General features: G+C 54.0%; 3 protein-coding genes across 5 annotated transcripts in view; 2 read left to right on the forward strand and 1 right to left on the reverse strand.

Annotated features, from left to right (window-relative positions):
* Positions 1 to 280: 280 nt before the first annotated feature.
* Positions 281 to 13808, forward strand: LSM14B (LSM family member 14B). Of its 2 annotated transcripts, XM_023183332.2 has the most exons (9): positions 281 to 634; positions 2500 to 2663; positions 4476 to 4611; positions 7965 to 8132; positions 8395 to 8472; positions 8705 to 8866; positions 9849 to 9999; positions 11755 to 11940; positions 12604 to 13808. In XM_023183332.2, exons 1-8 carry the CDS (start codon positions 508 to 510, stop codon positions 11924 to 11926), a joined length of 1158 nt encoding a protein of 385 aa, XP_023039100.1. In that variant the 5' UTR covers positions 281 to 507; the 3' UTR covers positions 11927 to 11940; positions 12604 to 13808. The 2 variants fall into 2 exon arrangements, with proteins under 2 accessions (XP_023039100.1, XP_023039102.1); XM_023183334.1 differs by lacking the exon at positions 8395 to 8472.
* A 1350-nt stretch (positions 13809 to 15158) lies between these two features.
* PSMA7 (proteasome 20S subunit alpha 7) lies at positions 15159 to 21844 on the reverse strand. Its single transcript, XM_023183335.1, has 7 exons — positions 21600 to 21844; positions 19265 to 19391; positions 18212 to 18336; positions 17479 to 17601; positions 16585 to 16704; positions 15782 to 15844; positions 15159 to 15382 (listed from the first exon to the last, which is right to left on the reverse strand). Exons 1-7 carry the CDS (start codon positions 21693 to 21695, stop codon positions 15290 to 15292), a joined length of 747 nt encoding a protein of 248 aa, XP_023039103.1. The 5' UTR covers positions 21696 to 21844; the 3' UTR covers positions 15159 to 15289.
* Positions 21845 to 22090: 246 nt separating this feature from the next.
* SS18L1 (SS18L1 subunit of BAF chromatin remodeling complex) overlaps positions 22091 to 25110 on the forward strand; it is a 36611-nt gene continuing 33591 nt past the window's right edge. For both annotated transcript variants that reach the window (XR_002724701.1, XM_023183327.1), the window contains exon 1: positions 22091 to 22263. Coding sequence is in view for 1 of the 2 variants with exons in the window: in XM_023183327.1 (XP_023039095.1) it covers positions 22195 to 22263 (69 nt within the window). In the remaining variant the exon portion in view is untranslated. The remainder of the gene's footprint in view (positions 22264 to 25110) is intronic.

Raw genomic sequence — 25110 nt, forward strand, 5'->3', positions numbered from 1 at the left:
GCAAGCGCGCTCCGCCCGGGCCGCTTCCCACCCCTCACCCCGCCCGCCGAGTCTCGTGCTCCCAGCTCCGCAAGAGGCCGGCCGGGAGCCGGCCGAGGGGCGGAGCGCCGGGGAGACCCGCCCCCGGCCAGCGACACCTTGCTGCGCAGGCGCGGCGCGCGGGCCCGCCCCCCAGCTGGCTGCACGGCCATATTTAAAGGACGGCGGGTGTGGTGAACCAATGGGCGGCGAGCGTGAGGGGGCGGTGCGTGGCGGCGCGAGGCCCCGGATGTGGCTGCGGCGGCTCCTCCTCCCCCGCGCTCCTCTCAGAGCTCCGGCCGCGCGCCCCTCCTTCGTTCGCTCGGTGCCCGCGCAGGCCCCCCGGGCGGCGGCGACTAGGCGCCCAGGCGAAGGCGGCGGCCGGCGGAGGAGCGCAGGAACGGACGGCCAGGCCACCGCGCGGCTACGGAGCGGGCCGCGGCCCGGCGCTCGTCCCCCCCCGCGGCCCGACGCACCCCGGCCGCCGCCATGAGCGGCTCCTCAGGCACCCCGTATCTGGGCAGCAAGATCAGCCTCATCTCCAAGGCGCAGATCCGCTACGAGGGCATTCTCTACACCATCGACACCGATAACTCCACCGTGGCGCTTGCCAAAGGTAGCGGCCGCCGCCCGCCCTCGCGCCCGCCGGCCCCAACCGCCTGAGCCCGCGGAGCCCGCCGACCCCCGTACGCCAACAGCCCCGGCCCGCGCCGCCCTCCCCGCCCCGGGGCGCCCCCAAGCCCGGCGTTGAGTCTCCCGTACCACCCCGGAGCCTGGCGCCCAGACCCCGCCCGGAACCCACCCGGGTCACCCCTGGGCCGAGATCTCCTGCCCGCGCCTTCACCCCGGACGCCCCCGGGGCGCCCCCTCCCGCGCGCCGCCCTCCCCCAGAGCAGCCGGCCGCACAATGGTCTCCCTAAGCTCCCGGGGCGGCGTTATTGTGCGCGGGCGCCGGGCGGTGTTTGGTGAGGGGCGGGCCCGGCCCCGGCGGTGCCGCCCCCTCGGCCTCCCAGCCCACCTCTGCAGGTGCCAGCTCCGAGGGGCAGGGCGGCTCCGGTCTGCGGCCCTCCTCCCCGCCGGCCTGGGGAGATTCCTGCGGGGGAGCCTCGAGGTCGGGCGGCGGGGCCAGTGTCCCGGCCTCTCCCGAAGGCTGGGGGCGGGGTCACAACACGCGAATCCTGCAAGCCTTTCTGGAACCTATTAGACAGCTGGGGCCTTGATCCTGAACAAATACCGCGTCCTAATGCAGCCTCCTGCCAAGGCAGAAGCATCCGTTTGGCAGCCAGATGCCCCTGTTTAAACGGTTCTCGTGCTCTATCCTGACGTTCACACTGTGGGGCTTACCTTTTGGTGACAGCCGCCTGTGGGCGCTGATAACCCGCTGTTGCCGCTGGGAGACTTGCAGGAAAGGGGCTCTTCTCTAGAATCCGGATCTCTGAGGTTGTTGAGACAGCAGGTGGTCCAGAGTTTCTTTGTCTTCATCACCCAGAGAAGATGGGGAGTGCACTTCCCCTGCCTCTCAGAGAAAAGTGCCGGTGGAGCCATGTCTGCCTAAGCCCACGTGTGCTGGATCTGGTGCTAGGCTCCCAGGGGTTCTTGAAGTGTCTAGACGCGTCTGAAACGCTTCTTAGGTCACAGGAGCCCCATGTGTAGAATAACTCGCTCATTCCAAACAGGGAGTGTCTCCTGCGTGGCTCCAGGAGCTCGTTGAGCATGCCAGGGCTGTGCACTCACTTGCAGCCGTGGGACCCCACTACATTTACTACAGGAGAGCCCAGTTAGAGAGACAGCCCAGAGTAGGCCCAGGAGTTAGTAGGAGTTGTGCTCTTACGAGTTAGAGGCTGCTGTCCCACCTAGCTCTGCCCCAGAAGCTTGCTAAAAAGAGATTTGGTAGGGCTCTGGAAGCCTGCTGGTTAGGGGTTAGTAGGCTCACAATTCCTTATAGATGTGGAAGCCGGGGTCAGAGGTCCACAATCTTGGGACCCTGTCTCCCTTTGTTTTCTGTTACAGCTGTTCCAAGGTTTGCTATGGATAAAAGGGTAAGGGGAACACTCATCTAGGTTCCTTTGTGAGAAAACTGCCTCCTCAGGTGCAATGTGTGGTGAGGCTTTGGGCATAAAGCAGCCAGCTGGCTATTTGATCTACAGAGTCACACGTGAACAGGGAGGCCTTGCAAAGCAAGCCTTGTTTTGCTGAGAGCTCTGTACGTTGGTGCGTTCGCACATGAGACAGTCTGTGAAATTGTTCCTTGTCATCTTTGTGATCTAGAACTGTCCGTTGTCTGGAGCTTCACCAATTGGTGCGTTCTCAGCACTGTCCACTGAAAATTGGGCTGTTAGGTAGTTGTTGAAATGTGGACCTGGAGTGTTGCGTTGTGGCTCTGAGCAAGTGCCGCCGTCTTCTGGAAGACTTGGGAGCAGTGGTGTCAGGGTTGATTGAACTGGCTGAGGACAATAACGTTTCTCTTTCTCCACTCGTAAGTGAGGTCCTTTGGCACTGAAGACCGTCCCACAGATAGGCCTGCGCCCCCCAGAGAGGAGATTTATGAGTACATCATTTTCCGGGGAAGTGACATCAAAGATATCACTGTGTGTGAACCTCCGAAAGCTCAGCACACACTCCCGCAGGATCCCGCCATTGTTCAGGTAAGTGTGCCACTGTCCCTCTGTGCACACTCTAAGAGATGCTGGTTTCCATTTGGAGCTTGGTGGCATGTTTTGTCAGAATGCTCAATGTGAGGAATAACCTCTTTTTTTTTTTCCTTTGAGACGGAGTCTCGCTGTGTTGCCAGGCTGCAGTGCAGTGGCGTGATCTCGGCTCATTGCAACCTCTGCTTCCTCGGTTCAAGTGATTCTCCTGCCTCAGCCTCCTGAGTAGCTGGGCCTACAGGCACGCACCACCACGCCCAGCTAATTTTTGTATTTTTAGTAGAGACAGAGTTTAACCATGTTGGTCAGGATGGTCTCAATCTCTTGACCTCATGATCTGCCCACCTTGGCCTCCCAGAGTGCTAGGATTACAGGCATAAGCCAGCCAACGCACCCGGCCTGAGGAATATCCTTTTAATGAAAAGTGGCTTAGTTTTTGTCTAGGCCATTGCTGTTCTCACGGAAGGTGTTGATTCTTATAGCATACACAGTAGGTGGTGTGTGCTGTGTCTCTTGGCTCTTAAGGAAGGAGACCTGGGGAGTTGGGCGTGCGCACGTTCGTGTGTGGTGTGGTGCAGTGTGAGTGGATGCTCCTGGACCTGTGATGTTTGGGGCATAGCGTTTGCCCTTTACTTTCTGGTTGGAGAAGTCTAAGCCCTGAGCAGCTGCTGTGAGTGGGGTGACATACCTGCAGGGACTGCAGGGCTTGCCCTTGGGTTATGCCCAGATGTTACATGCTGCTGTTGCACGACACCAGATTTGCAAGTCTGATGCCACGTGACTGCTTATTGGGTTATGGCTTATTTTGCCCATGCTCATACCAGGGAGCCCAGATTAATATTTTCTTCACTTCTAAATTTAAATATTCACTGGCTCCTCTGAGGTTCAGACTGCACCAGGTTCCGTGCCGAGCACCCGTCCTGGAAGGTGGGATCACATGGGGCAGGCTTTGGCAGCAGTGGTGAGCCATCCGATGGCTTTGAGTTAAGAGAAATTTGGGTTATAATTACATGGACAAGAAGCCTGTAATCTCAGCACTTTGGGAGGCCGAGGAGGGTAGATCATCTGAGGTCAAGTGTTCAAGACCAGCCTGGCCAATGTGGTAAAACCCCATCTTTACTAAAAGTATAAAAATTAGCTGGGTGTGGTGGTGGGCATCTGTAATCTCAGGTACTCAGGAGGCTGAGGCAGGGAAAATTGCTTGAATCTGGGAGGCAGTGAGCTGAGATCGCGCTGTTGCACTCCAGCCCAGGCGACAGAGCAATGCAATGTCTCCAAAAAAAAAAGGCCGGGCGCGGTGGCTCAAGCCTGTAATCCCAGCACTTTGGGAGGCCGAGACGGGTGGATCACGAGGTCAGGAGATCGAGACCATCCTGGCTAACACGGTGAAACCCCGTCTCTACTAAAAAATAGAAGAAACTAGTCAGGCAAGGTGGCGGGCGCCTGTAGTCCCAGCTACTCGGGAGGCTGAGGCAGGAGAATGGCGTGAACCCGAGAGGCGGAGCTTGCAGTGAGCTGAGATCCGGCCACTGCACTCCAGCCTGGGCGACAGAGCGAGACTCCGTCTCAAAAAAAAAAAAAGAAAAAAGAATTGCATGATTACATGGACAGGTGGAACTGGAACTGAAATGCTGTGGAAAAGGCAGCTCTCACCATACTGGAAAATGGTACTCCAAGGGCTCCTCCAACATCTCAAGGATGCAGGCTGATGGGACAGTGCTTGTTTCCCGGCTGAACAAGCACCCTGATGCAGGCGTGTGGGGTGATGGGATGGCCTTCGCTGTTCTCACCCGATGTCTCATTGTTCAGTCTTCCCTGGGTTCTGCCTCCGCCTCGCCCTTCCAGCCGCACGTGCCTTACAGCCCTTTCCGAGGGATGGCGCCCTACGGCCCGCTGGCGGCCAGCTCCCTGCTCAGCCAGCAGTATGCCGCCTCCCTGGGTCTAGGTGAGTGACCTGTTTCTGTCTGGAAAACTACCCTTGCATGTAACTGTCACTGAGTGGAGCGATGGAGCCTGAGAGTGGGGACATGCATTCTTGTCACGCTCAGTTTATAGACTGTTTTATTGCACACTTAGTAAATTACCCAGTGCAACTTCAGCTTGTGAAAGCATTTAGTAACTACTCAACTGAGAGTAAAAGAGGCAGCGGCCTGAGTGTTGGAACAGAAGAATCAAATCAAAATTCCTTCAAAGAGTCAGGGTGGATCTAGGTAGAAGTCCTAGGCCAGGCATGGTGGCTCACGCATGGAATTCCAGCACTTTAGGAGGCCAAGGCGGGTGGATCACGAGGTCAGGAGTTCAAGACCAGCCTGGCCAACATGGGGAAATCCTGTCTCTACTAGAAATACAAAAATTAGCTGAGTGTGGTGGGACACACCTGTAATCCCAGCTACTTGGAAGGTTGAGGCATGAGAATAGCTTAAACCTGGGAGGCGGATGTTGCAGTGAGCCGAGATTGCACCACTGTACTCTAGCCTGAGTGACACAGCGAGACTCTGTCTCTAAAAATAAATAGGTGGAAGTCCTGGTGTATTTGCTTCAAAGAAGAAATAGCTGATATATACGTAGTGTTACAGATGAGGTCTAGCTATTTGCACATTTATAAACCTGTAAACATAGAAGTGAAATACAAACCCACCCATTATGTCCCTTGTTCTACTGTAAGTGCCTCGCTCAAAAATGGTTTCAACCGAGATTGAACAACCCCAGAGTATGATTCTATTCTCCATATGTAGAGAGAGATCCCACCTTGTCCTTTACCTGGACCCAGCTTTGCAGGTGGGCTCAGAGTATAGAACTGGCAGGTGATCCACTGTCCTTGCTCAGAATCCAGCATGAAGTAGTGAGACAGGGAACCCTAAGTGAGGTCTGTAGGCCACTTGCTGCTACAAATCATGCTTGTCTTGGTTGCTGTTCCTAGTGTGACAGGTGGCCTTCCCAGCCCAGCTCTCTATGTTTCTAAAATATGTTTGTATGACAGAGTCCTACAAGAGGTTGCTTGGCTCTTTCCAAGCTTGCTAGACACAAGACAAGTGTATCCTGACTTATTTGTGTGCTTTCTTTTTGCTCTTTCTCCTTTATCTTCCTTTAGAGAAGTTGGTAAGCCCTCCAGCCTCAGCCGCTGCTTCCAGCCCTAGCTCTTCTCCATCTCCACAGCCCGTTTCAGAGCTTGACTTGTCCTCAGAGCCACAGCAGCTCACTGCCAAGGGTAACAGCAGTTTGGGAGAACTGCATGCTGTCTTGCAAACCATTCTGAGAGCGAGGGGTAAAGCAGCAGACAGAATGACAGTCGCTGTAGCAGATCATTTGCCAAGCCCATGCAGCCGCTGAGCTGCTTGTTTGCTTCAGCACATAGTCCTGATTTGTGAACTCTCAGTGTTAAAGAAGGGATTACAAAGAATCAGCGTAGTAGTTTGTTCTCTCTCCCTGGGTCCAGGTTCTCTGTTGACCTGTACCATGACTACCACATACAGGAAACTTCACTGTTCACAGAAAGTCATTTCCCTGGGGTTTTTGCTGGGTCCTAAATGTGTTCTAGAGTGTTGCAGGGGGGACTCCCCAAAGCACCTCACATGCCCGTGCTGCTCTTTGATCTGTGTGGTGCATAGGTCACTCGTTTAGGGGATTCAAAATTAGGGGCTTGGGTGACAGTTGCCAACTGTTTGGCCAGGTGGACAGTATCAGCCTGATGGCCAGTTGGCCAGTGCTGGTATACACCACCTGTGTCTGTGCTGTGGTGGCGGCGGCACCTGGGGTTTCTAGACCTTTCCTCACATTCTACTCATTTCCCCTGAAGTTCTAAAATTCACATTGACGATCTTTCATATGTTTGTGTTACACATAGCACCCTGACAAGCTGAACCATCGCCATTACCCGGCCCTGGTCCAGGATGATGCCTGGGCTTTCCTTATGGCACACAGCTGCTGTCAGTCTGTCATTCTGCAGGTGCTGCTTTCCGAATCCTGCATGCACTCAGTGTATCTGAGTTAGAGAGTAGTTAAGTAGTCATTTTTTTTCCCCACTTAAAAATGACACAGATACTTCTATTGCTCTTAGGATCAGTTACCTAAACCTGTTCATAGGGCAAAACTTTGTTTGAACTAGTTGGTTGTGTAAAAAGCAGACAAGCCCCATATCCATGTCCCTGCAGTCACAGTATGATCAGGAAGCAGGCAATGCTGTGCTCGTCTCCCGGACATGCTGAGTGAGACAGTCAGTGAGAAAGCGGCCCGGGTGCATTCCTGCCAGAGGACACTTGCCAGACCTCTATGCGGAGCCTTTGCGACCTGCCCTTTGAGAGCTTCTCTTGATCTGGTTACAAGGAATTTTTCTACAGTGAATTTTTGTTGTTGTTTCTATTCCATAAAAACAGTAAGATGAGATGCCCAGTCTTCATGTGTGTTGGGCTGTTGCTCTAATAATAATTACCCCATGGTTAGGGCGCCTTTTCTGTTTCAGATTTCCATTCACTTACACCCAGTCCCACATTGTCCTGTTTAGAGTCCCCACAGGTCCTGGAACTTTGGAGAGGGAGGAGATGGAGAGAGGTGGGTGGTGCTCCCCTTTTTCTTCTTGGTTCAGAGGACCTAGTTTCTGAGGGTTCGTCCCCTATGCATGGGCCTCGGACTGCGGTTTCGTAGGCACAGCTCCTTGCCAAAGGCTACCTAGGAGCCCTTCGTGTCTTCATGATGAGCCTTTGCCCTTGAGAGAAGTGTAGGCTGCTACTGTCTCACAAGTCAGCTCCTCCTCCATAATTTTTAGTTTTATTGTGTCTTAAGTGGAAATGACAGTGTTCTAGAATTTAACTTCAGAATTTGATCACTGCATTTTCTAGAAAATCCCAGGCTGGGCTGGTTCTTCTCCAGTATGGACCAGAATGAAACAAATTCTCAGATCCTGAATGCACTAGGCTTTTGGGGCTGCGAGCCCCTTTGGGATTGGAGCTTGTGTGGTTTTAAGAAAGCTGTTTCTGCACTGCTGGGGAGGTGCCTGTTTGTAGGCACGGTGTTTTTCTTCTCCTTGAGGTTCCCTAACTTGGGGAGCTCAGGGCTTTGGGGGCGGGGAGTCCAAAGATGAACTGGCCTTGGTGCTGCCCAGTGACTTGGCCTTCTTTTGCTGTCTGGGCTAGCCTCAGAGGGAACGGCCCAGTCTGGGGGTGATTTGCCTGGATTTAGTAGAACCTCTAGGCAGTTGCCCTCCTTTCCTTCCTGACATGCCAGCTGAAGAGAAATGCCTGGAGGTGTAAGGCTTGCTTCTTTTCTTTTTGTTTTTAAACCCTCCTCCCCTCCTCAATTCAGGAGCTGGTTTTCCATCCATCCCAGTCGGCAAGAGCCCCATGGTGGAGCAGGCTGTCCAGACTGGTTCTGCTGACAACCTGAATGCTAAAAAGCTGTTACCTGGCAAGGGCACCACAGGGACGCAACTCAACGGTCGTCAGGCCCAGCTGAGCAGCAAGACAACCAGTGGTACTTGAACACATCTTTTCTTGGAGTTTGCTTGATGTTCTAGAAGTGGCACACTACTTCCTGGGCTATTTTGTTTTATTTTTATTAAAAAAAATACTACTTCCCCATCCTAAGCCCCATGTGCTTTTGCAGAGCAGGCCTGTGCAGCAGCCTCCTGCAGTGCCACCCTGGCCATGTGCCCCGTGGTGGTGGGGCCTGCTTCTGGGTTCTGGCTTCCAGCTTCTGTAGGAGCTTTGCCTTACTCTTCCCTTTTGCGCCTTAGATGTAGTCCAGCCAGCAGCTGTGCAAACTCAAGGGCAGGTGAATGATGAGAACAGAAGACCTCAGAGGAGGCGTTCAGGTAACCCTTGTTGCCACTTGATTTCTGGGGACCATGAGTGATCAGCTGAGCTGCTCTGCTTGCCCTCCTGCCTGCTTCTCTGGGTGATGGTTTCCAGGGTGCTGGTGTGATGTCGCTGCTTGTGTGCTCTGTCCCCTCTGTGGCCTTGGGGGTGTGCCTGGAAACTCCTTGTGAGGTGTTTGAGATCACCAGGTTGGTGATCTTCAGCCAGGGCTGTCCTTTGTCCTCACAGGAAACAGGCGAACAAGGAATCGCTCCAGAGGGCAAAACCGTCCAACTAACGTCAAGGAAAACACAATCAAATTTGAGGGTGACTTTGATTTCGAGAGTGCAAATGCCCAGTTCAACCGAGAGGAGCTTGACAAAGAATTTAAGAAGAAACTGAATTTTAAAGGTTTGGCTCATTATGTGAAAATTATCCTCTGCACAGGAGTACCCCTAGAGTACTCCTAACAAGGAGTAGATGCCTGGCTGGGCGCGATGGATCACGCCTGTCATCTCAGCACTTTGGGAGGCTGAGGTGGGTGGATCACCTGAGGTCAGGAGTTCAACACCAGCCTGGCCAACACAACGAAACCCCGTCTCTACTAAAAATCCGAAAATTAGCTAGGCATGGTGGTGGGTGCCTGTAATCCCAGCTACTCAGGAGACTGAGACAGGAAATCATTTGAACCCAGGAGGTGGAGGTTGCAGTGGGAATGAGCCGAGATTGTGCCACTGCACTCCAGCCTGGGCGACAGAGCAAGACTCTGTCTCAAGAAAAAGGAAGAGATGCCTGGAGGAACTGGGGAAGCCAGGCGGGTGGTGACCGGCAGTGAGGAATTAATGAAATGAGATGCCGGGAGGTGTGAAAGTGGGTGGGATAAGGTGCAGACTGCACAGTCCAGATGGCAGAACGAGACCTGTGCTTAGAAAGAAGAAGAGATCGGCCGGGTGCGGTGGCTCAAGCCTGTAATCCCAGCACTTTGGGAGGCCGAGACGGGCGGATCATGAGGTCCGGAGATCGAGACCATCCTGGCTAACTCGGTGAAACCCCGTCTCTACTAAAAAAAAAAAAAAAAAATACAAAAAACTAGACGGGCGAGGTGGTGGGCGCCTGTAGTCCCAGCTACTCGGGAGGCTGAGGCAGGAAAATGGCATAAACCCAGGAGGCGGAGCTTGCAGTGAGCTGAGATCCGGCCACTGCGCTCCAGCCTGGGCGACAGAGCGAGACTCCGTCTCAAAAAAAAAAAAAGAAGAGATCTCTGTTTTGCACAAGGCATAGTTGATGTCTCAGCCTGAGGGTGGCTCCCCAGTGAGCCTGGAGGGACCACCCCGTTAGAAGGCTATGCGCTCTGCCCCTCCCGCACCTCCACGTGTTCTGCTTCTCTTTGTAGATGACAAGGCTGAGAAGGGGGATGAGAAGGACCTGGCCGTGGTGACCCAGAGCGCCGAAGCGCCTGCCGAGGAAGACCTTCTGGGGCCCAATTGCTACTATGACAAATCCAAGTCGTTCTTTGACAACATCTCTTCTGAACTCAAGACCAGGTGAGAGGCTGAATGAATGACAGGAGGACAGTCCTCCAATCTGGAAAGGACAGGACTGAGGGCTCTCAACCTGAAGGCAGAGCTGGACTCTGAGGCTCAGGGTAGCTGTTCTAGGGTCCTGCTTGCATTTCTGCGTGATGAGCGCAGGAGTCCCAGCAGGTTACGTGTGGGAAGCCTCTTGGTGATCCTGACCTGAGGAGTTGGCTGAGGTCAAGCCCGAGAGCCATCTTGGCTTTGCTGCCACAAAGGCTGGGCTGCACTGCCCTCCCTGGCAGACCCGTGTCCACATTCAGCATACCTCACTTTGCTCTGCTTGCTGGTCCCGCTGGCCTGGCAGCCTGGGGACCTTGCTTTGCAGCCTGAGGTATGGCTAGAGCGTGCTCACACTGGCCTTCCTTCACTTCGTGGTTTGAGGCCAGGGACCATGTGGTGTGTTTTATTTTTCACACCTAACAGCTGGTCAGAAGTCCCACGAAGCAACCTACAGTGTGGGCCTGGCTTGGAGATTTGGGCCCATTTGTCCTGCAGATTGAGCAGCAGACATGCCGCGGGGCGTTGAGGTGGCCTCAGAAGGCAGGCTGGAAAGCCCCACCTCCTCAGGCTCATGTTCTGCAGCGGAAAGATAGAACAGCATGTGGTGGAAGGCCAGGCAGTGAGGGCAATGGGATGGAGCTGTGGACTCGATGGGAAATGGATGATCAGTTCTCACAGGTGAGGCAGGCTGCACAGATGAGTGCGGGAAGTGCTTCCAGACAGGCCGCGTCTGGGGGATGGGTTCCTGTAGGGTTTTGTAGGGCATGGAAGTGACTTTGGCTTTTGTTCCAAGTGCCGTGGGAAGCTATCAGAGGGTTTTGTGCTGAAGCGCGTAGTGCGGTCTGATGTTTTACGGCGTCCTTGGTGAGAGTGGTTGGATGGTGGGCAAGTGTGGCTGCTGACTGGCCAGTTAGGGGGCCAGGGCTGCAGCACACGTGGCTTGGAACCAGGCAGTGGTGACAGAGGGAAGGGGTAGAGTCTAAATGTATCTTGACAGTGGCGCGAACAGAATTGACCAACAAGTGTCCAGAATGACTCCTAAACTTTTCGCCTGGGCAGCTGATGGGTGGAGTTGCTGCTGCTTTGAACACGGAAGTCTGTGGGCACAGCAGGTTTCCGGCTGAAGGGGAGCTCAGGGTGGGTGTGCTGCCCTGGAGCTGCTGTCTGCGTCAGTGGAGTGCTGGGTGGGAGTGTTGGGCGCACAGTTGGATGTGGGAAATAGTCTCCCGCTAGCGGCTTGTTTGGGTGGCATGAGTGTCCGTGCTGTATCCCTGTCTTCCCAACCCCCAAAGCAGAAGTATCACATTCTAACATTCTAGGGACCTTGCTCCATCTGGCCTAGCCCCCTCCTTGTCTAGGAGGGTCCACTTCATGCTCTGGTCTCGGGTCTCCTGGGCCTCCCTGGGGCTCCTCTCTGTGCCCAGCAAGCAACAGGGGTTGCCTTGGTAGCCAAGTAGTATCACTGCCTGCCTGTGGTGACAGAGATAGTAGAGATGGATCCTGAGGCCCTGCCCACTGTGGGGATAGTCCTCGTTGGAAGTGGGGCAGGGAGCACCTGCAGTGCCAGAGCTGGGGTCCAGTGCTGATGGGGCTGCCCCTTCCCTGTATACAGTGGCCCTGGTGAGTCTGTTCCCTTCTTCCCTGGGCTGCTCTGAGGACGAGGCCTGTTCAGAAGCCTGGGAGTCAGTGCCTGCTACAATCAGTATTTCTTCTATGGTTTAGCTCCAGGCGGACGACGTGGGCTGAAGAGAGGAAGCTCAACACGGAAACCTTTGGGGTGTCAGGGAGGTTTCTTCGTGGCCGCAGTTCTCGGGGTGGATTCCGAGGAGGCAGGGGCAATGGGACCACCCGTCGCAACCCCACTTCCCACAGGGCCGGGACTGGCAGGGTGTGAGGGTGCAGCCAAAGGTGAGTGGATGGGCCTTCTGAATGCTTTGGTGGGAGGGTGTAGGGTCAGGCACACCTGGAGAGCTTAGGAAGGTGGGGAGTAGGCTCCGCTTCCGAGGAAGAAGAGAGGCCCAGAGGTGTCAAAGCCAAACCGAGGGCCTTGAACCTATGAGTCACCAGGGGGCTCTTGACCAACTTAAACCCGTATCTGTGGGGGCAGGACCCAGGCCCCAGCATCCTCCGAGTGAGACTGCAGGTACGGGAGGTGAGGTGATGCGTGGGCCGGGGGCTCACCACCCAAGTGAGGCTAGCGAGCGAGACCTTGCTCCAAAGCCAGTGTCTTGGCCCAACCCGGCCCTAAGTGAATCAGAGGCTTCGTTTTTAACAAGGTTCCAGTGGACTTGTGGGCAGAGCGTCCCACATGGGGTGCCTGGTGCCGACCCCACCCCAGGACCTCGGGACAGCCAGGTGGGCCCTGGAGGGACTAGGCCTCCTGCCACTAGCTGCCTCCCTGTCCCCAGTCTATTGTACAAGTAGGATTCTCTCAGAGTGGGCTGTGAGAGGAAACGGGGGAAGCCAGCCTGACTCAGGGCAGGAGGGAGGCTGAGTGGCTCCTGCTTGCCAGCAGGGGCAACAGTGCCAGCTTATCCCAGCAGCTGCTTGACTTCCTGTCATCTCTTGCAGGCTCCTACTGAAGTGGCGCAGAAATGACGCTGTGTGTCAGGACGCGAGGAAAACGCTGCACTTACAGGGAGAAGTGGTCACTTTGTTTCTGGAGTTTGGAAGAGTCCCATACTGCTACTTATGTTTTGGACTTAACTGAACTTGGACATGGTCTGAGTTAGAACCACTTGTTTTGGGGAAGTATTCATGGGTAACCTCTTTGAGGTCTCTTTACCTATGTTTCATTTTTAGTTGCGCATAGCCTAATTCTAAGGTTTTGGTATTTTGCAAAGAGGTTTCTATAGTGAAAGCTGAATCCTTACTTTGTGATTTTTTTTTTTTTAATGACAGCTTTGACTTTTAAAAGTGGAACCAAATCTCATTTGGCAAGTGTGGCAGCCAATTGCATCTCTGTAACTCAGCTGACCCCTGGTGCTGCTGGCCTGGCACCCCCACCGCCAGGAGTGGGGTCTCAGGAGTCAGGGCCAGCATAGGGTGGTGTGTGTGTCGGGGGTGGGTGGGTGGAGGGCACGGAAGGGGTTGTCCCATGGATCATGTTGTATAAGTGAACCAGACCACCCTGATGGCATCCACAGTGATGTCAAGGTTGGGGCTGGCCAGGGGTGGGTGGACTAGAAACATTTGGGAGTAGTGGCCAGGGGCCCTGGACGCTAGCCATGGAGCTGCTGCACAGAGCCTGGTGTCCACAAGCTTCCAGGTCGGGGTTGGAGCCTGGGATGAGCCCCGGCAGCACCTTGGCCCTTCTGTGGTCCCTGCCAGCCTCTGACCTGGGCCGGTCAGTCGTTGCTGGACTCTGGCCACACACTGGTGTTCTCATCCACTTGGAAACGAGCCAGTCTTCTGCAAGGTCAGTTGACCAAGAGCATATTTCCCCTCGGTTGTACATCCTTGTTTTGTGTTTCTGTTTTAATGGTGGGTGGAGGGAGGGCGGGGTCTACATTTGTTGCATGAGTCAATGGGTCAGAACTTTAGTATACGCATGCGTCCTCTGAGTGACAGGGCATTTTGTCAAAAATAAGCACCTTGGTAACTAAACCCCTCTGATAGCTATAAAAGCTTTAGTTCTGTATTGATTAAGTTACTGTAAAAGCTTGGGTTTATTTTTGTAGGACTTAATGGCTAAGAATTAGAACATAGCAAGGGGGCTCCTCTGTTGGAGTAATGTAAATTGTAATTATAAATAAACATGCAAACCTTTAAAATTTTCTTTTCTGATGCTCTAAGAATCCTGTTGACTCTGCTGCCCAAGTCACCTCTACATCATGTCCAGGTCTGGAACATACTTAGGCTGGTGGAATTTGGGGAGACTTGGGCCCCGTCAGGTGATGGAACAAGGCAGCTGACCCAATTGGTCGGGTGAAGTGCAGCCAGCAGACCTGGCTTCTCCCTGTGGGCCAGGCCACCCTTCTGGGATGAATGGCTCTGCTCTCAGAAAGTGGATACAAAGTCTTTTTAAAAACCCAGTTCACAGATAGCGTTAGCCTATATCAAGCAGTGGCCCCTTTGCCACCTTCCTGCTGCCTCCAAGCTCCCCAGCTCAGGAACGTTCATGTTCTCAGGCACCGTAGAGCAGGTTACACAGCCATGAGCGAGCTACACCCTGGACCCATGCAGAAAAACAAAGATATGGCTGGTTCTAGGCTCAGAGCATCCTGTTTCAGTCTAATGGGTTTCCAGTCCAGGTGACCTTAAAAGTGGTCCTCAGAGAGGATGAGGAGACACATCAGCTGCATGAGTTCTCCTTTCAGTACCTGCCTGTGGCCGTTGGGTGGGGGTAATGGATATCCTTGACCAACAGAAAAATAAATCTTCTGTTATGTGTGCCAGATACTGGTGGCCACAGTCCTCACCCAGCTAGATGTCTTGGTGAAACAGGTATTGCCTCCCAGAGAATCTCAAGGTAGTCAGGTCATCGCGTACCACCTGACCTTGCTGTTAAAATGTTAATTGTTTTGACAATTGTACATTTTATGCTGAGCTCAAAATGTATCTGGGCCCCTTTACTCCTTTTTAGAAGGTATGTGCCCAAAACCAAGGACCAGAGCAAGTGGTAGAATGGGAGAAAAGGGGTGACCCGAGGACACAAAAGCCTTCAACTGCTGCTGGACTAGAAGCCAAAATGCAGGAAAGGGCAGAGAATAGCCAGAACAGTCTTCAACAGAAAGTAGGGAGCAGACATCAAGATGTGGTCTATGAAAGTCAGACATGCAAAGCTGCTTTGAACAAAGCTGCTGCTCTACAGAATTAACCCAGGGCTACCTGTGTTTGTGTCCTTGACATTATACATTCATTAGGGGACTAGAATGAAGGTCTAAAAGCAAATGGAAGTCATTCTGTGTCTACAACAGAGAAACGGGTCTGCTGAAGGCCAGGTTTCTCTGCAGCACCCAGGGCAGCAGCTGATTTCCCAAGGGAGGAATCTCTGTCTCACGCTGGCTTGCTGTCTTAGCCACGAGGAACAGAAAGGAAAGCTCAAACTTACGGCGGCTCAGGGTTGAAAAAGAAGGGTGAGAGATGAGAGGAATACCATGATTACACATTCCCCTAAAGAAAAAAGGTTAAAAAATACGGAAGTTTATTGTAGGACACTCAGTGTGAATAAATGGAATGGAAAGGCCTACACATCATTGAGACTCATCCATGATTGATTTGAATTTAAAAATTACAAGCAAAGACATTTTATTCATCATGATGCTTTCTTTTGTTTCTTCTTTTCGTTTTCTTCTTTTTCTTTTTCAATTTCAGCAACATACTTCTCAATTTCTTCAGGATTTAAAATCTATCAAAAAAAACTTCATGGTTACCTAAGCCAAACAAGGTGCCAAGGAACCAGCGCCCTCTCCTGGGGAGGGTAGCCAGGCTTTGGCACTGCTGCTCATACAGCCTCTTTGGAGAGGGACCTCAAGGAAAACAAGAGGATGCTGGCCTGACCTAGACAAGTATTAAGCAGCAGCAGCAGCAGATCTGACTGGCAGCTGCTCAGCACGCCCAGAGAACACGCGTGGACCATCTAATCAGAGGAAGATGGGAATCTCTTTGACGTATGGGGAGCCTCAGAAAAACATTTTCCTAATGTTAAAACCACAGAACGACCCCATGTTGTTTCCTTCTGGACTGGTACTGCCCTGATCATGGAGAAAACTCACAGGTGAAGAAAGCAGACAAACTAGGTGATTACCTTGAGGGGCTGATCTCGCCTCATGACAGCAAGTTCAATGTTTTTGCCACCTGACTGAACCACCTGGAAGGGATAGAAGACAGGAGCATTAGCCACCTTTCCCTATTCAAGACAAAAGCAGCTCTCAGGAGTACCTTAAATAGGTGTGTACCCAAACCCAGCACAGTCCCAGGAATGGAGGTCCCAGCCCCCAAAACCTGTGTCTTTGTCCTAAATGCACTTGTGAAGTCCACTTGGGATGCCTGCACACCCTCCTGCCTCCCAGCACTGGGACTCCTCTCTATTGCACAGCAGCTGTGCTCGAGGCCCTCCCCTTGACATAGCAGTCACCACCAGGAATCCTGATACCTACACTCCAGCCTGGCCTTCCAGCTAGTCCCTCTCTGGTTTCACCTGCTAGCACTTCAAGGTCTTGACAAAGCCCAACCATATCTCCAGTTCTCTAATCCCGCCTTTAGCAACAGTTCAAGCCTCTGGAAAGCCTAGTGATGGCATAAGGAGAACAGATTCCACACCTGGACAGCTGGGTTCACATCCTGCCTCTGGTTCTCATGCTGTGTGCCCCTGCACAACCCTCAGCTGCCCCAGCTGGATAAAGGCACTAATGATCACACCTTGCGTGGCTATTTCAAGGAACACAGCAGTCAGGATACACCATAGACCAGACCAGTGCCTGGCACATACCAGTCATTAGGCATTACTGTTGGATCCTTGCCACCTTCCTTGCTGCCCCATCTACCTACCAGTCACCACCAAAACGTGGTATCTTCACCACCTTGCCTGGATTCCAAATGCAAACTTACTTCCAGGAGCGCCTTGATCACCAGCTTAATGGTCAAATCATCTGTTTCAATGGCTTCATCAGTATAGTTCTTCTCCAGGAACTCGCGTACTGACTTGGCACCCCGGCCTATGGCATTGGCCTAAAACAGACACGTATGTTGTCACGTGGCATAGGGCATGACAACCCAGGGCCAGCCCTGGAACACGGCTGCCCGACATGGGCCGCCCAGTCAGTGGCGGTGGCAGGAGGCAAGCTGGAGTGCTGGACAGCAGCCCTGGACACAGGTCCTGCCTGTGGCTTCTTTTTGCAAAGAGCTCTTTAGAATTGGTACTAATTCTTACCAAGAATGGGATTATACCTTTATATTCCATTATCAAGAGGCAATGGGAGATTTTTTTTTTTTTTTTTGAGATGGAGTTTTGCTCTTGTTGCCCAGGCTGGAGTATAGTGGTATGATCTCGGCTCACTGCAACCTCTTCCTCCGGGGTTCAAGCAATTTTCCTGCCTCAGTCTCCTGAGTAGCCAGGATTACAGGCATGTGCCACCATGCCCAGCTAATTTCTTTTGTATTTTTAGTGGAGACAGGGTTCTGCCATGTTGGCCACGCTGGTCTCGAACACCTGACCTCAGGTGATCCACCTGCCTCAGCCTCCCAAAGTGCTGAGATTACAGGCGTGAACCACCACACCCACCTGAGGATTTTAATTTTTGTGGTCTATCCTTACAGCTTGCTGCCCTTTGATTTTCTTCCAAACAGCAATGTTTAATAATCTTGCTCTCACAGGACTAGGTTAACTTAAACTGACTCATTCACTGATACAGGGCCTACAGCAGGAAGCCCAGGACCTCCCACCCCTCAGAGCCTTTTTCTGGCAAGATTGTCCAAAGCCTCTTTGTTTTGTCATGAACTCACCTTCCAGGCATGGTATGTGCCCGATGGGTCAGTCTGATAGAGCCTAGGAGTGCCATCAAAGTCGAAACCCACAATGAGAGCAGAGATGCCAAACGGCCTGCGCCCATTGCTCTGTGTATAACGCTAGCAAGAAAAGAAGCAGGTCAGTACCAACCAACTAAGAAATTGCACGTGAGGAAAGAACCGTACTTGGTGAAAGTATGAACATTTTAAATCATGCCTAAGCCCCCTCTCAGGTTATTAGCAGTTCAAATGATGTATTAGCCAATAGCTTTCAACATCCTTTTCTGCATTTTCACTCCCAGAAAGACTCACCTAGCACCAGAATTGTACCATGGAGCACAACTCAGGTTACTGGAAATTACTTTGACAGGTAGACATGTATTCTGCTTACACGTTAATGGCATTTCCTCATAGGGTGGCTTCTAGCCCCCCTTCAACTGCTTGGTGACTGGTAACTCAGAATGGCAAGACAAAAGCTATCATTTCCCTCTAGACACAGGAATTTGGAATATCCCAGGAACTGAAAACAGAACGGTGTTACTCAAATTGGTGAGCTAGGTCAAGTTACACTTGTGCAAGTCAAGATCAGGATCATGGAATAAATCAGTTTTCTGATTCACCTGAAGTGACATGCAAATCCACATGAAGTGACATAGCAGGACGACCCTCCTTGGCGGAGCAGTGACTGCCCTGCTGCCAGAAGTGAGCATGCGATCAGGCAGGCACCCACCTGCTTCAGGCTGGCGATGTAGCGGGTGATGTACTCCACAGTGACCGGGTCCTCCACAGTCAGCCGGTGGCTCTGGCACTCCACCCGGGCCCTGTTGATGACTATCCTTGCATCGGCGGTGAGGCCTGCAAGGAGAGCAGAGAGGCTTCTGCTAGAGAGACAGCACAAACTACAGGCTGGGGGACGGACACGATGACCCAGCATTTAACCTTCCACAGACCCCCAAACCGGCAGCAAGGCTATTCTAAGTGACTGGCAGTGGAACCTGTCAGCCCCTGGGAACTTCTAAGAAATTGGGTACAGATGCTTCTCGATGTGCAGTGGGGTGGTATCCCACTAAGCTCGTCGTAAGTCGAAAATACCCAGCTGAAAATGCATTGACTACCCCATAAACCCATTGTAAATAAAAAAAATGTTGGCTGTTGTACAGAATCTGGATTTTTAAAACCATTGTAGATCGAACCATACTAAGTCAGGGACTGTCTGTATATGAAGAATTGTGTGCCTCGGACCATACTTAAACACGGTACCTGAGTCCTCTTGGGAATCTTAGAAATTGAGTTAATCCCTAATTTCATTACATAAATTGAGATCTTCCTAGATTGGATCTGCTGAGAGGAGAAATGAGCAAGACCAAAACAGCGCTGAGAACATGCCGAGGCATGGTCTGCATCCACCAATGCGGTCCTTGTTACTGCTGGGGATGGCAGGACGTGGTTCTGTCCTCTCCATGCCACAGATGCAGTTAGCTCTAGAAAGTCCAGCCTTTCTCTAGATTGTAACTGACTGATACAGAAAAATAACAGTGGAGGTCAAATTGCACAGCAGCCAGAAGTGTTTTCATCCATTTAGCCATTTCTCTTTCACCCGCTATGGCAGAGAGGCCATCAAAGAAACTGGCCAACTTAAAAGTCCAAATTCATTTCTTTTAAATGATTTTCATTTACTCAGTTTATATGGCTCACAATAGCCCCACACACCAAGTTAATCTCCAAAGCCCTGTTCTTCGCTGAGACTCTGGAGAGTAAGACAGCGCTCCCCACCGACTCGTACCTGCGAAGGCCATGCAGACATTGTCATCCAAAGCACAGATCTTCCGTACTGTTCTTTCATCCTGCAGTTTGGCCACTGACTTCTTCTCCACACCAAGAACAACAATGTCTCTTCCTCGAACACCAACCTTTAATTAAGATCCACAAACCACATAAGAAAGTGATACGAGTGCTGGGTGCAGTGGCTCATGCCTGTAATTCCAGCACTTTTGGAGGCTGAGGTGGGTGGATGACTTGAGTTCAAGAGTTCGAGACCAGCATGGACAACATGGCAAAACCGTGTCTCTAAAAAAAGTACAAAAATTAGCCAGGCGTGGTGGCTCAAGCCTGCAGTCCCAGCTACTCTGTATGCTGGTAGGTGGAGGCTGCAGTGAGCCATGACGGCTGGGAGACAGAGACAGCAAGACCCTGTCCCCTCACCCCACCCCACCCTCCCAAAAAAGGTGACACATGGTTCTACTGCCAGGCAGTGAGCACTAGGAGCAGATTTGAACCTCGGTCCTGGGGGATACGTACTCTGGGTAGCAGCTCCCACTGGAAGGTGTGTTCACCCACACCCCTTTCTCCTCGTCTGTCACTGTGGTTGGCACCACGTCCTGCAAACCCAGGGGCATTCATCTGCTGGCAGAGCTAGCCCAGGCGTGCTCACCTAGGTGCCCAATCTGTGCCTTTCAAATGCTCAGATGTAGTTTTAGTTACAGCATAGCTACTAAGTAACCATTATATAATCGACATGTGTTTCCTTTCAACCCAATGAATCAAACAGTTCCATGCAAAGCCTGGAAGCCTGAGACTTTCACACTGGAGTCTGGTGTTCTGAAGGCAGTGTTTCTGTAGTAGTGAAATTATATCGAGCCACAATGCACTGTTTCCTGCACTGTGACATACTCATGTGACAGCCGTGGGAAGAGGCCTGATTTGCCGCCAGTGGACAAGATGTCAACTGTTAATCCCAAATTGTTTATGGCTGATACTAGAGAAGGATGTAGCTGTTACTAAAAGCACCGACAATCACTGACAGTCAACCCCGAGTCAAGCCAGAAACAAAGGGAACCATCATTGGGATAAACAGCGGCTCCTGGTTTAGAGCAGGGGCTTCTCCCGCTCAGCACTGTGAGCACCTGGGCAGGCTGATCTCACTGTTCTGCCGCCCTGAGCACGAGAGGGACATTGAGCAGCATCCCTGGCCTCTACCGTCTAAATGCCAGGAGCACCTCTGCGAGGTCTTGGACCACTAGAAAAGTTGCCACACACTGCCAGTGGCCCCTGTGGGCACAAAACCATCCCTGGCTGAGAAGTTCTGGTCTCAAGTGTTTGGGTTTTCCGGGAGCTTTCTCAGGTACTGACTCACTTGACCTTCAACTGACTCGGGGCCCAGAGAAGCTACATGGATTTGTTAAAGCCAGGTGCAGCCAACTGGCGGAGGTGGCAGTATTGGGGTCGAAGGCAGGGGTCAGCCGACTCCTAGTGCTCTTTAAGCTTAGATCACTTGATGAATAACTGGGCCTTCATTTCAAAACAAAGATTCAGAAAATGAAAACAATTCAAAATTTACAGAATCGTGTGTGCTGCTTTCTCTGCCTGCTCAAACTTCTGAATACCAGGTGATAAAAGAATAACGATCTCTCAGGCTGACCAATAAAACTGACACGTCTTGATGTTACGAATTTAAGTTTCAAACAATGTCACTAAGGTCAATGTACAGGAGCCCTCGTCAAAACTGAAACGGCCGTGTTCAGACCAGTCCGGACCCGGGCGGCTGCAGCCCAGCCCCGGGAAGGCTCCTTCCGGCAGGGTGCAGAGATCCGGGAGGCGCCCGCCACCGGCCAGACCAGCGAGCCGCTTTGTTCCCGAAGCCCACCTGGGCCTAGAGAACAAGTGTTGCCCTGGGGCGGGTGGGGGTCCCTGTAACGGGGGACTGAGCAGTTCGCTCCCCAGCCACCCGGCTGCGTGAACAGCCCCCAGCGAGCGCACAGTCGATCCCCCGCGGCCTGCAGCGGCCCTCGCCCGGCCTCTGCAAACCGGGTCGGCGATGCGACCCACGCGCCCGGCCGGGGCCAGGGGTGCCCAAGATGGCGTCGCCACGGTCCCGCGTGCCCGGTGCCCCACGCGAGGCCGGGCCCCAAGCGAGGCTCCGGGTGGGGAGAACGGGCGCTCGCGGCTCACGCCAAATGCCGCCTCTGCAGGCACTCGTGGAGACCGGCAACGGGGCCCGCGCTGCCCACGCCGCTGCCCCGCGCGCGCCCACAGCTCCGCGCCAGGCCCCGACCCTCTCTCGGCTCCCCAGCCCCACTTCCGCCCGCGTCCCCGGCCCCGCGCAGGCCCCGGCGCCTCACCGCGGTCGAGCCCTTCTTGACGGCCTCCTGCGCGTATTCCACTTGGAAGAGATGGCCGTCGGGCGAAAAGACGGTGATGGCGCGGTCGTAGCTCATGCCGGCGGGGCGGCGACCGTGCTCCTTCCGCCGCGACTCTCAAAAGCGCACACTCACGGCCCGCGCGCACCCGCGACTCCCGGCGCCACTGCGCCCGCGCCCCGCCCTCGGCGCCGTGACCTGCGCTGCCGGCGACGGGCGGCGTCAGGCGGCGTCGGGCGGACGTGCGGGCGCGCGCCGGGGCGGGGCCAGGCCGAACCACCGGTGGCCGGGGGTGGGAGGCGGTGCTCCGGCGGAGGGCCGGGCGCTGGGTGCGAGGGGGCCGCTGGGGGCCACCTTTCGGCACTGGGCCGCAGACCCTTCTGCAGGGCGGAGCGGCGGCGCCGCGGGCCCGGAGGCTCGGCGACGGCGACGGGGCGGACGAGCCCACGACGCGGCGCCCCCCGCGCCCCCGCCCCCTGCCCCCCCGCCGCTACTGCGGATAATGAGAGCCTCGGGCCGCCGAGCGCAGCCGGAGTATCCACCCCGATGACCACGGGCTGAGTCCCGCGCAGCCACCATGTCCGTGGCCTTCGCGTCCGCCCGGCCAAGAGGCAAAGGGGAGGTCACGCAGCAAACCATCCAGAAGGTGGGCCGGGCCGGGGCGGTGGCGCCGGGCGGCGGGGCTGAGGGCTGGCGCTCGCGGGGCCGGGGCGCGGGCAGCTGGCGGGCGCAGGGCGCGAACAAAGCCGGGGCGCAGCCGGGCGGCTGCGAACCCCGACGGCGGCCCGGTACCCGTCCCCGCGTCCCACGCCTGCGCGCCAGCGGGCACCGGGCCGTGTGGGGGGCGCTCCCCGGAGAGCCTGCGCCAACTTTGTTGGGGCGGCGGGTCCCTCGGGCCGGGGCACGGGGCGCTGGGGGCCGGGCGGACGCTGGAGGGTGCCGGCCCCGGAGCGCGCTGTCCTCCGAGTCCGCGGCGCGCGCTGGGAACCGTCCTGGGCAGTGCCGGGCGCACGGGGACCCCTCGGGGCCGCGGCCGCGGCGAGGGCTCGTCGCGCTCCGCAGCCAGCCTCGGTGGCGAAGGCGGGCGGCGGGCGACACTCGCTTTCTGCGCTCAGCTTGGCGTGTGGAGAGGGGCGCGGGCCGGCCTCCGGGCGCACAGAGATGGCGGGGCCCGCGGCCGGGGCTGCCCCTTCTGCCGCTGGAGCGAGGTGCGGACGATGGAGGCGCAGAGGGACGCGTCCCAATGCCCATCTGGGGGGCATCGTTAGACAGCCCGGCCCCGTAGGGAGCGCACCGCCCGCCCGTATCCTCGCGGCCATGCCGCGTTTCAGCGTGACACCCTCCCCCGCCGCCTCGCCTAACAAACTTGATGGATTCGCTCCACAACCTTTCCTCTAGCTCCGTAAGTTCGGCCTTGTGGTTTTCAAGAGACAGCGTTTACAGGGGTTTGGGACACCGTTATCCAAAGCCCTAAGTTTTGAAATTGAGACTTTGCATTTTCTGCTCTTTTTCTGTAGAAGACAAAATCGGAAGAAAATCAGCATTAGCCATTCCCGTTTCAGTTGTCGCAACATCTTTTGGAGTGGCATTGGTTTTTTCCTAAACTCCGACTCCGTCTTCACCCTGGTGGGCTTGCAGGGATAAACAGTGGTATTCCTAGGTTCCCAGGAGCGGCTTGTCTCCCTAAGGGGGTTCACCTTGACCTTGACTGTGGCTCTTATTCCTTGATGACATACCAGTCTCCTGTGGAAGTTGTCCTAAATCTATCGCCTATTTTGAGACTACCCTTGCTGTTGCTAGTTTTAGAAATTTGATGGTCTTAACAAATGAGAACGTTGGCCAACTCTGAACAGGAGAGATTGAGAATAGCAGAAACACAGATTTACAAGTGTGGCACATTAATTTATGTAGTAAACTCTTATGTGTGCTTACTGTATCCCAGGCACTATTCTAGGGGTTTTATAAATTTTAGTTCATCCAATTCTTCATAGAAGCTACTGGCATCCCATTTAATAGCTAAGGACGCTGAGGTCCGGGGAGGCTGTGCCTTGCTGGTAAGTGGACGCTGAAGCCTGGGGGGCTGAGTGCCTTGCTGGTAAGTGGCACAGCCAGGTGTTGAACCCATACTGTGGCTCCAGGGTCTGCTCTGTTGGTACCCCTTAATCTGGGAACATTTGGCCAGGCGGAGGTCAAGCTCTAGGCTCAGAGGCAAATGTTGGAACCCGGAGCATCTCCTGGCACTCTGGTTTTTTGGACCTTAGCAGTCATTGTTCCTGAAGCTACCTTTGTCTTCAACGTTCGTCCCGTTATTTGCACTGCGCATATACTTCCATTGAAGCTCCCCAAATTCCCCAGGTAAAAGTGTATATTGAGGTGCTGCCCCAAACATCAGATCAGAAAGGAAGAAATGCACCTGTGGACTGTGTGTCCCAGGGCAGAAACTCAGCCTGCTGACCATTGGAAATAGATCTTTAGTTTAGGCTGCTGACTTGGCCTGGTAGGGCCAGCAGGCTGCGTGTTGGGCTTGGTGTTTTGCCAGTGAATATATTTACCCAGGGATCTTTTACTGGGAGGTGTGAGAAGGCTGAGAAAGGTGTGAGAGGTGCGTGTTCTATGCCTAAAACGTGTGCTGTGTCCACAGTGTGTGCTAGTAGTCTCATGCCGAGAGCATTAAGAAAAGCCGGGGACCCCTCTGAAACCTGCGTGGTAGTGAAGGGGAAGGAAGAATACAACTTGTCCTTAACAACATTGTGTGTGGGTGGGGATCTTTCAGGCCAACTTCTACTCAACCTTCAAAGCCTCACTCAAATGTTCCCTGTCTCATGCTCCCTCAGCCATCATGGGGCCCATGTAGCACTTGCTTGGGCTCTTGAGTTCAGCATGTGACTGATGAATTCTTTGCTGATCCCCAGCCTCTCCTCGTGTCTGAGCACAGTTAGTGCTGAGCACGTGCCGGTGCATCTGTGACTCTGGTTCCATCAGTGGAAGTGTTTTGAAATAAGCAGATGTGTTAGTGTCCTGTGACTTCCTTGACACATTACCACAACCCAGGTGGCTTCAAACGACAGAAATCTATTCCCTCACAGTTTTTGGAGGCCAGAAGTCCCAAGTCCAGGGATCAGTTCCCTGCTCTTCTCTTGGCTTCTGATGGCTGTGGGCAGCCCTTGGTGTTCTGTAGCTTGTAGGTGTATCCAGCCAGTCTCTGCTTTCATCATCATCTTTTTTTTCTTTTTTCTTTTTTTTGAGATGGAGTTTCGCTCTTGTTGCCCAGGCTAGAATGCAATGGCACCATCTCGGGCTCACAACCTCCGCCCCCCACCCGCCCATGTTCAAACAATTTTCCTGCCTCAGCCTCCTGATAGCTGGGATTACAGACGCCTGCCACCACATCCAGCTAATTTTGTGTTTTTAGTACAGACGGGGTTTCTCCATGTTGGCCAGGCTGGTCTTGAACTCCCGACCTCAGGTGATCTGCCCCCCCCCCCCCCCCCCC

Source organism: Piliocolobus tephrosceles, chromosome 20 (assembly GCF_002776525.5).
Source record: "Piliocolobus tephrosceles isolate RC106 chromosome 20, ASM277652v3, whole genome shotgun sequence".
In the NCBI taxonomy this organism is placed as follows: Eukaryota; Metazoa; Chordata; class Mammalia; order Primates; family Cercopithecidae; genus Piliocolobus; species Piliocolobus tephrosceles.

What these genes read in the sequence shown, in the direction of transcription:
- LSM14B (XM_023183332.2), top strand. Translation starts at nt 508, where the DNA reads ATGAGCGGCTCCTCAGGCACCCCGTATCTGGGCAGCAAGATCAGCCTC. An exon ending in TGCCGCCTCCCTGGGTCTAG is followed by an intron (nt 4,612 to 7,964) that starts GTGAGTGACCTG and finishes TCCTCAATTCAG; the next exon opens with GAGCTGGTTTTCCATCCATC. An exon ending in GAGCAGCAAGACAACCAGTG is followed by an intron (nt 8,133 to 8,394) that starts GTACTTGAACAC and finishes TTTGCGCCTTAG; the next exon opens with ATGTAGTCCAGCCAGCAGCT.
- PSMA7 (XM_023183335.1), bottom strand. Translation starts at nt 21,695, where the DNA reads ATGAGCTACGACCGCGCCATCACCGTCTTTTCGCCCGACGGCCATCTC. An exon ending in TCAAGAAGGGCTCGACCGCG is followed by an intron (nt 19,392 to 21,599) that starts GTGAGGCGCCGG and finishes TCTTAATTAAAG; the next exon opens with GTTGGTGTTCGAGGAAGAGA. An exon ending in ACATCGCCAGCCTGAAGCAG is followed by an intron (nt 17,602 to 18,211) that starts GTGGGTGCCTGC and finishes TTTTCTTGCTAG; the next exon opens with CGTTATACACAGAGCAATGG.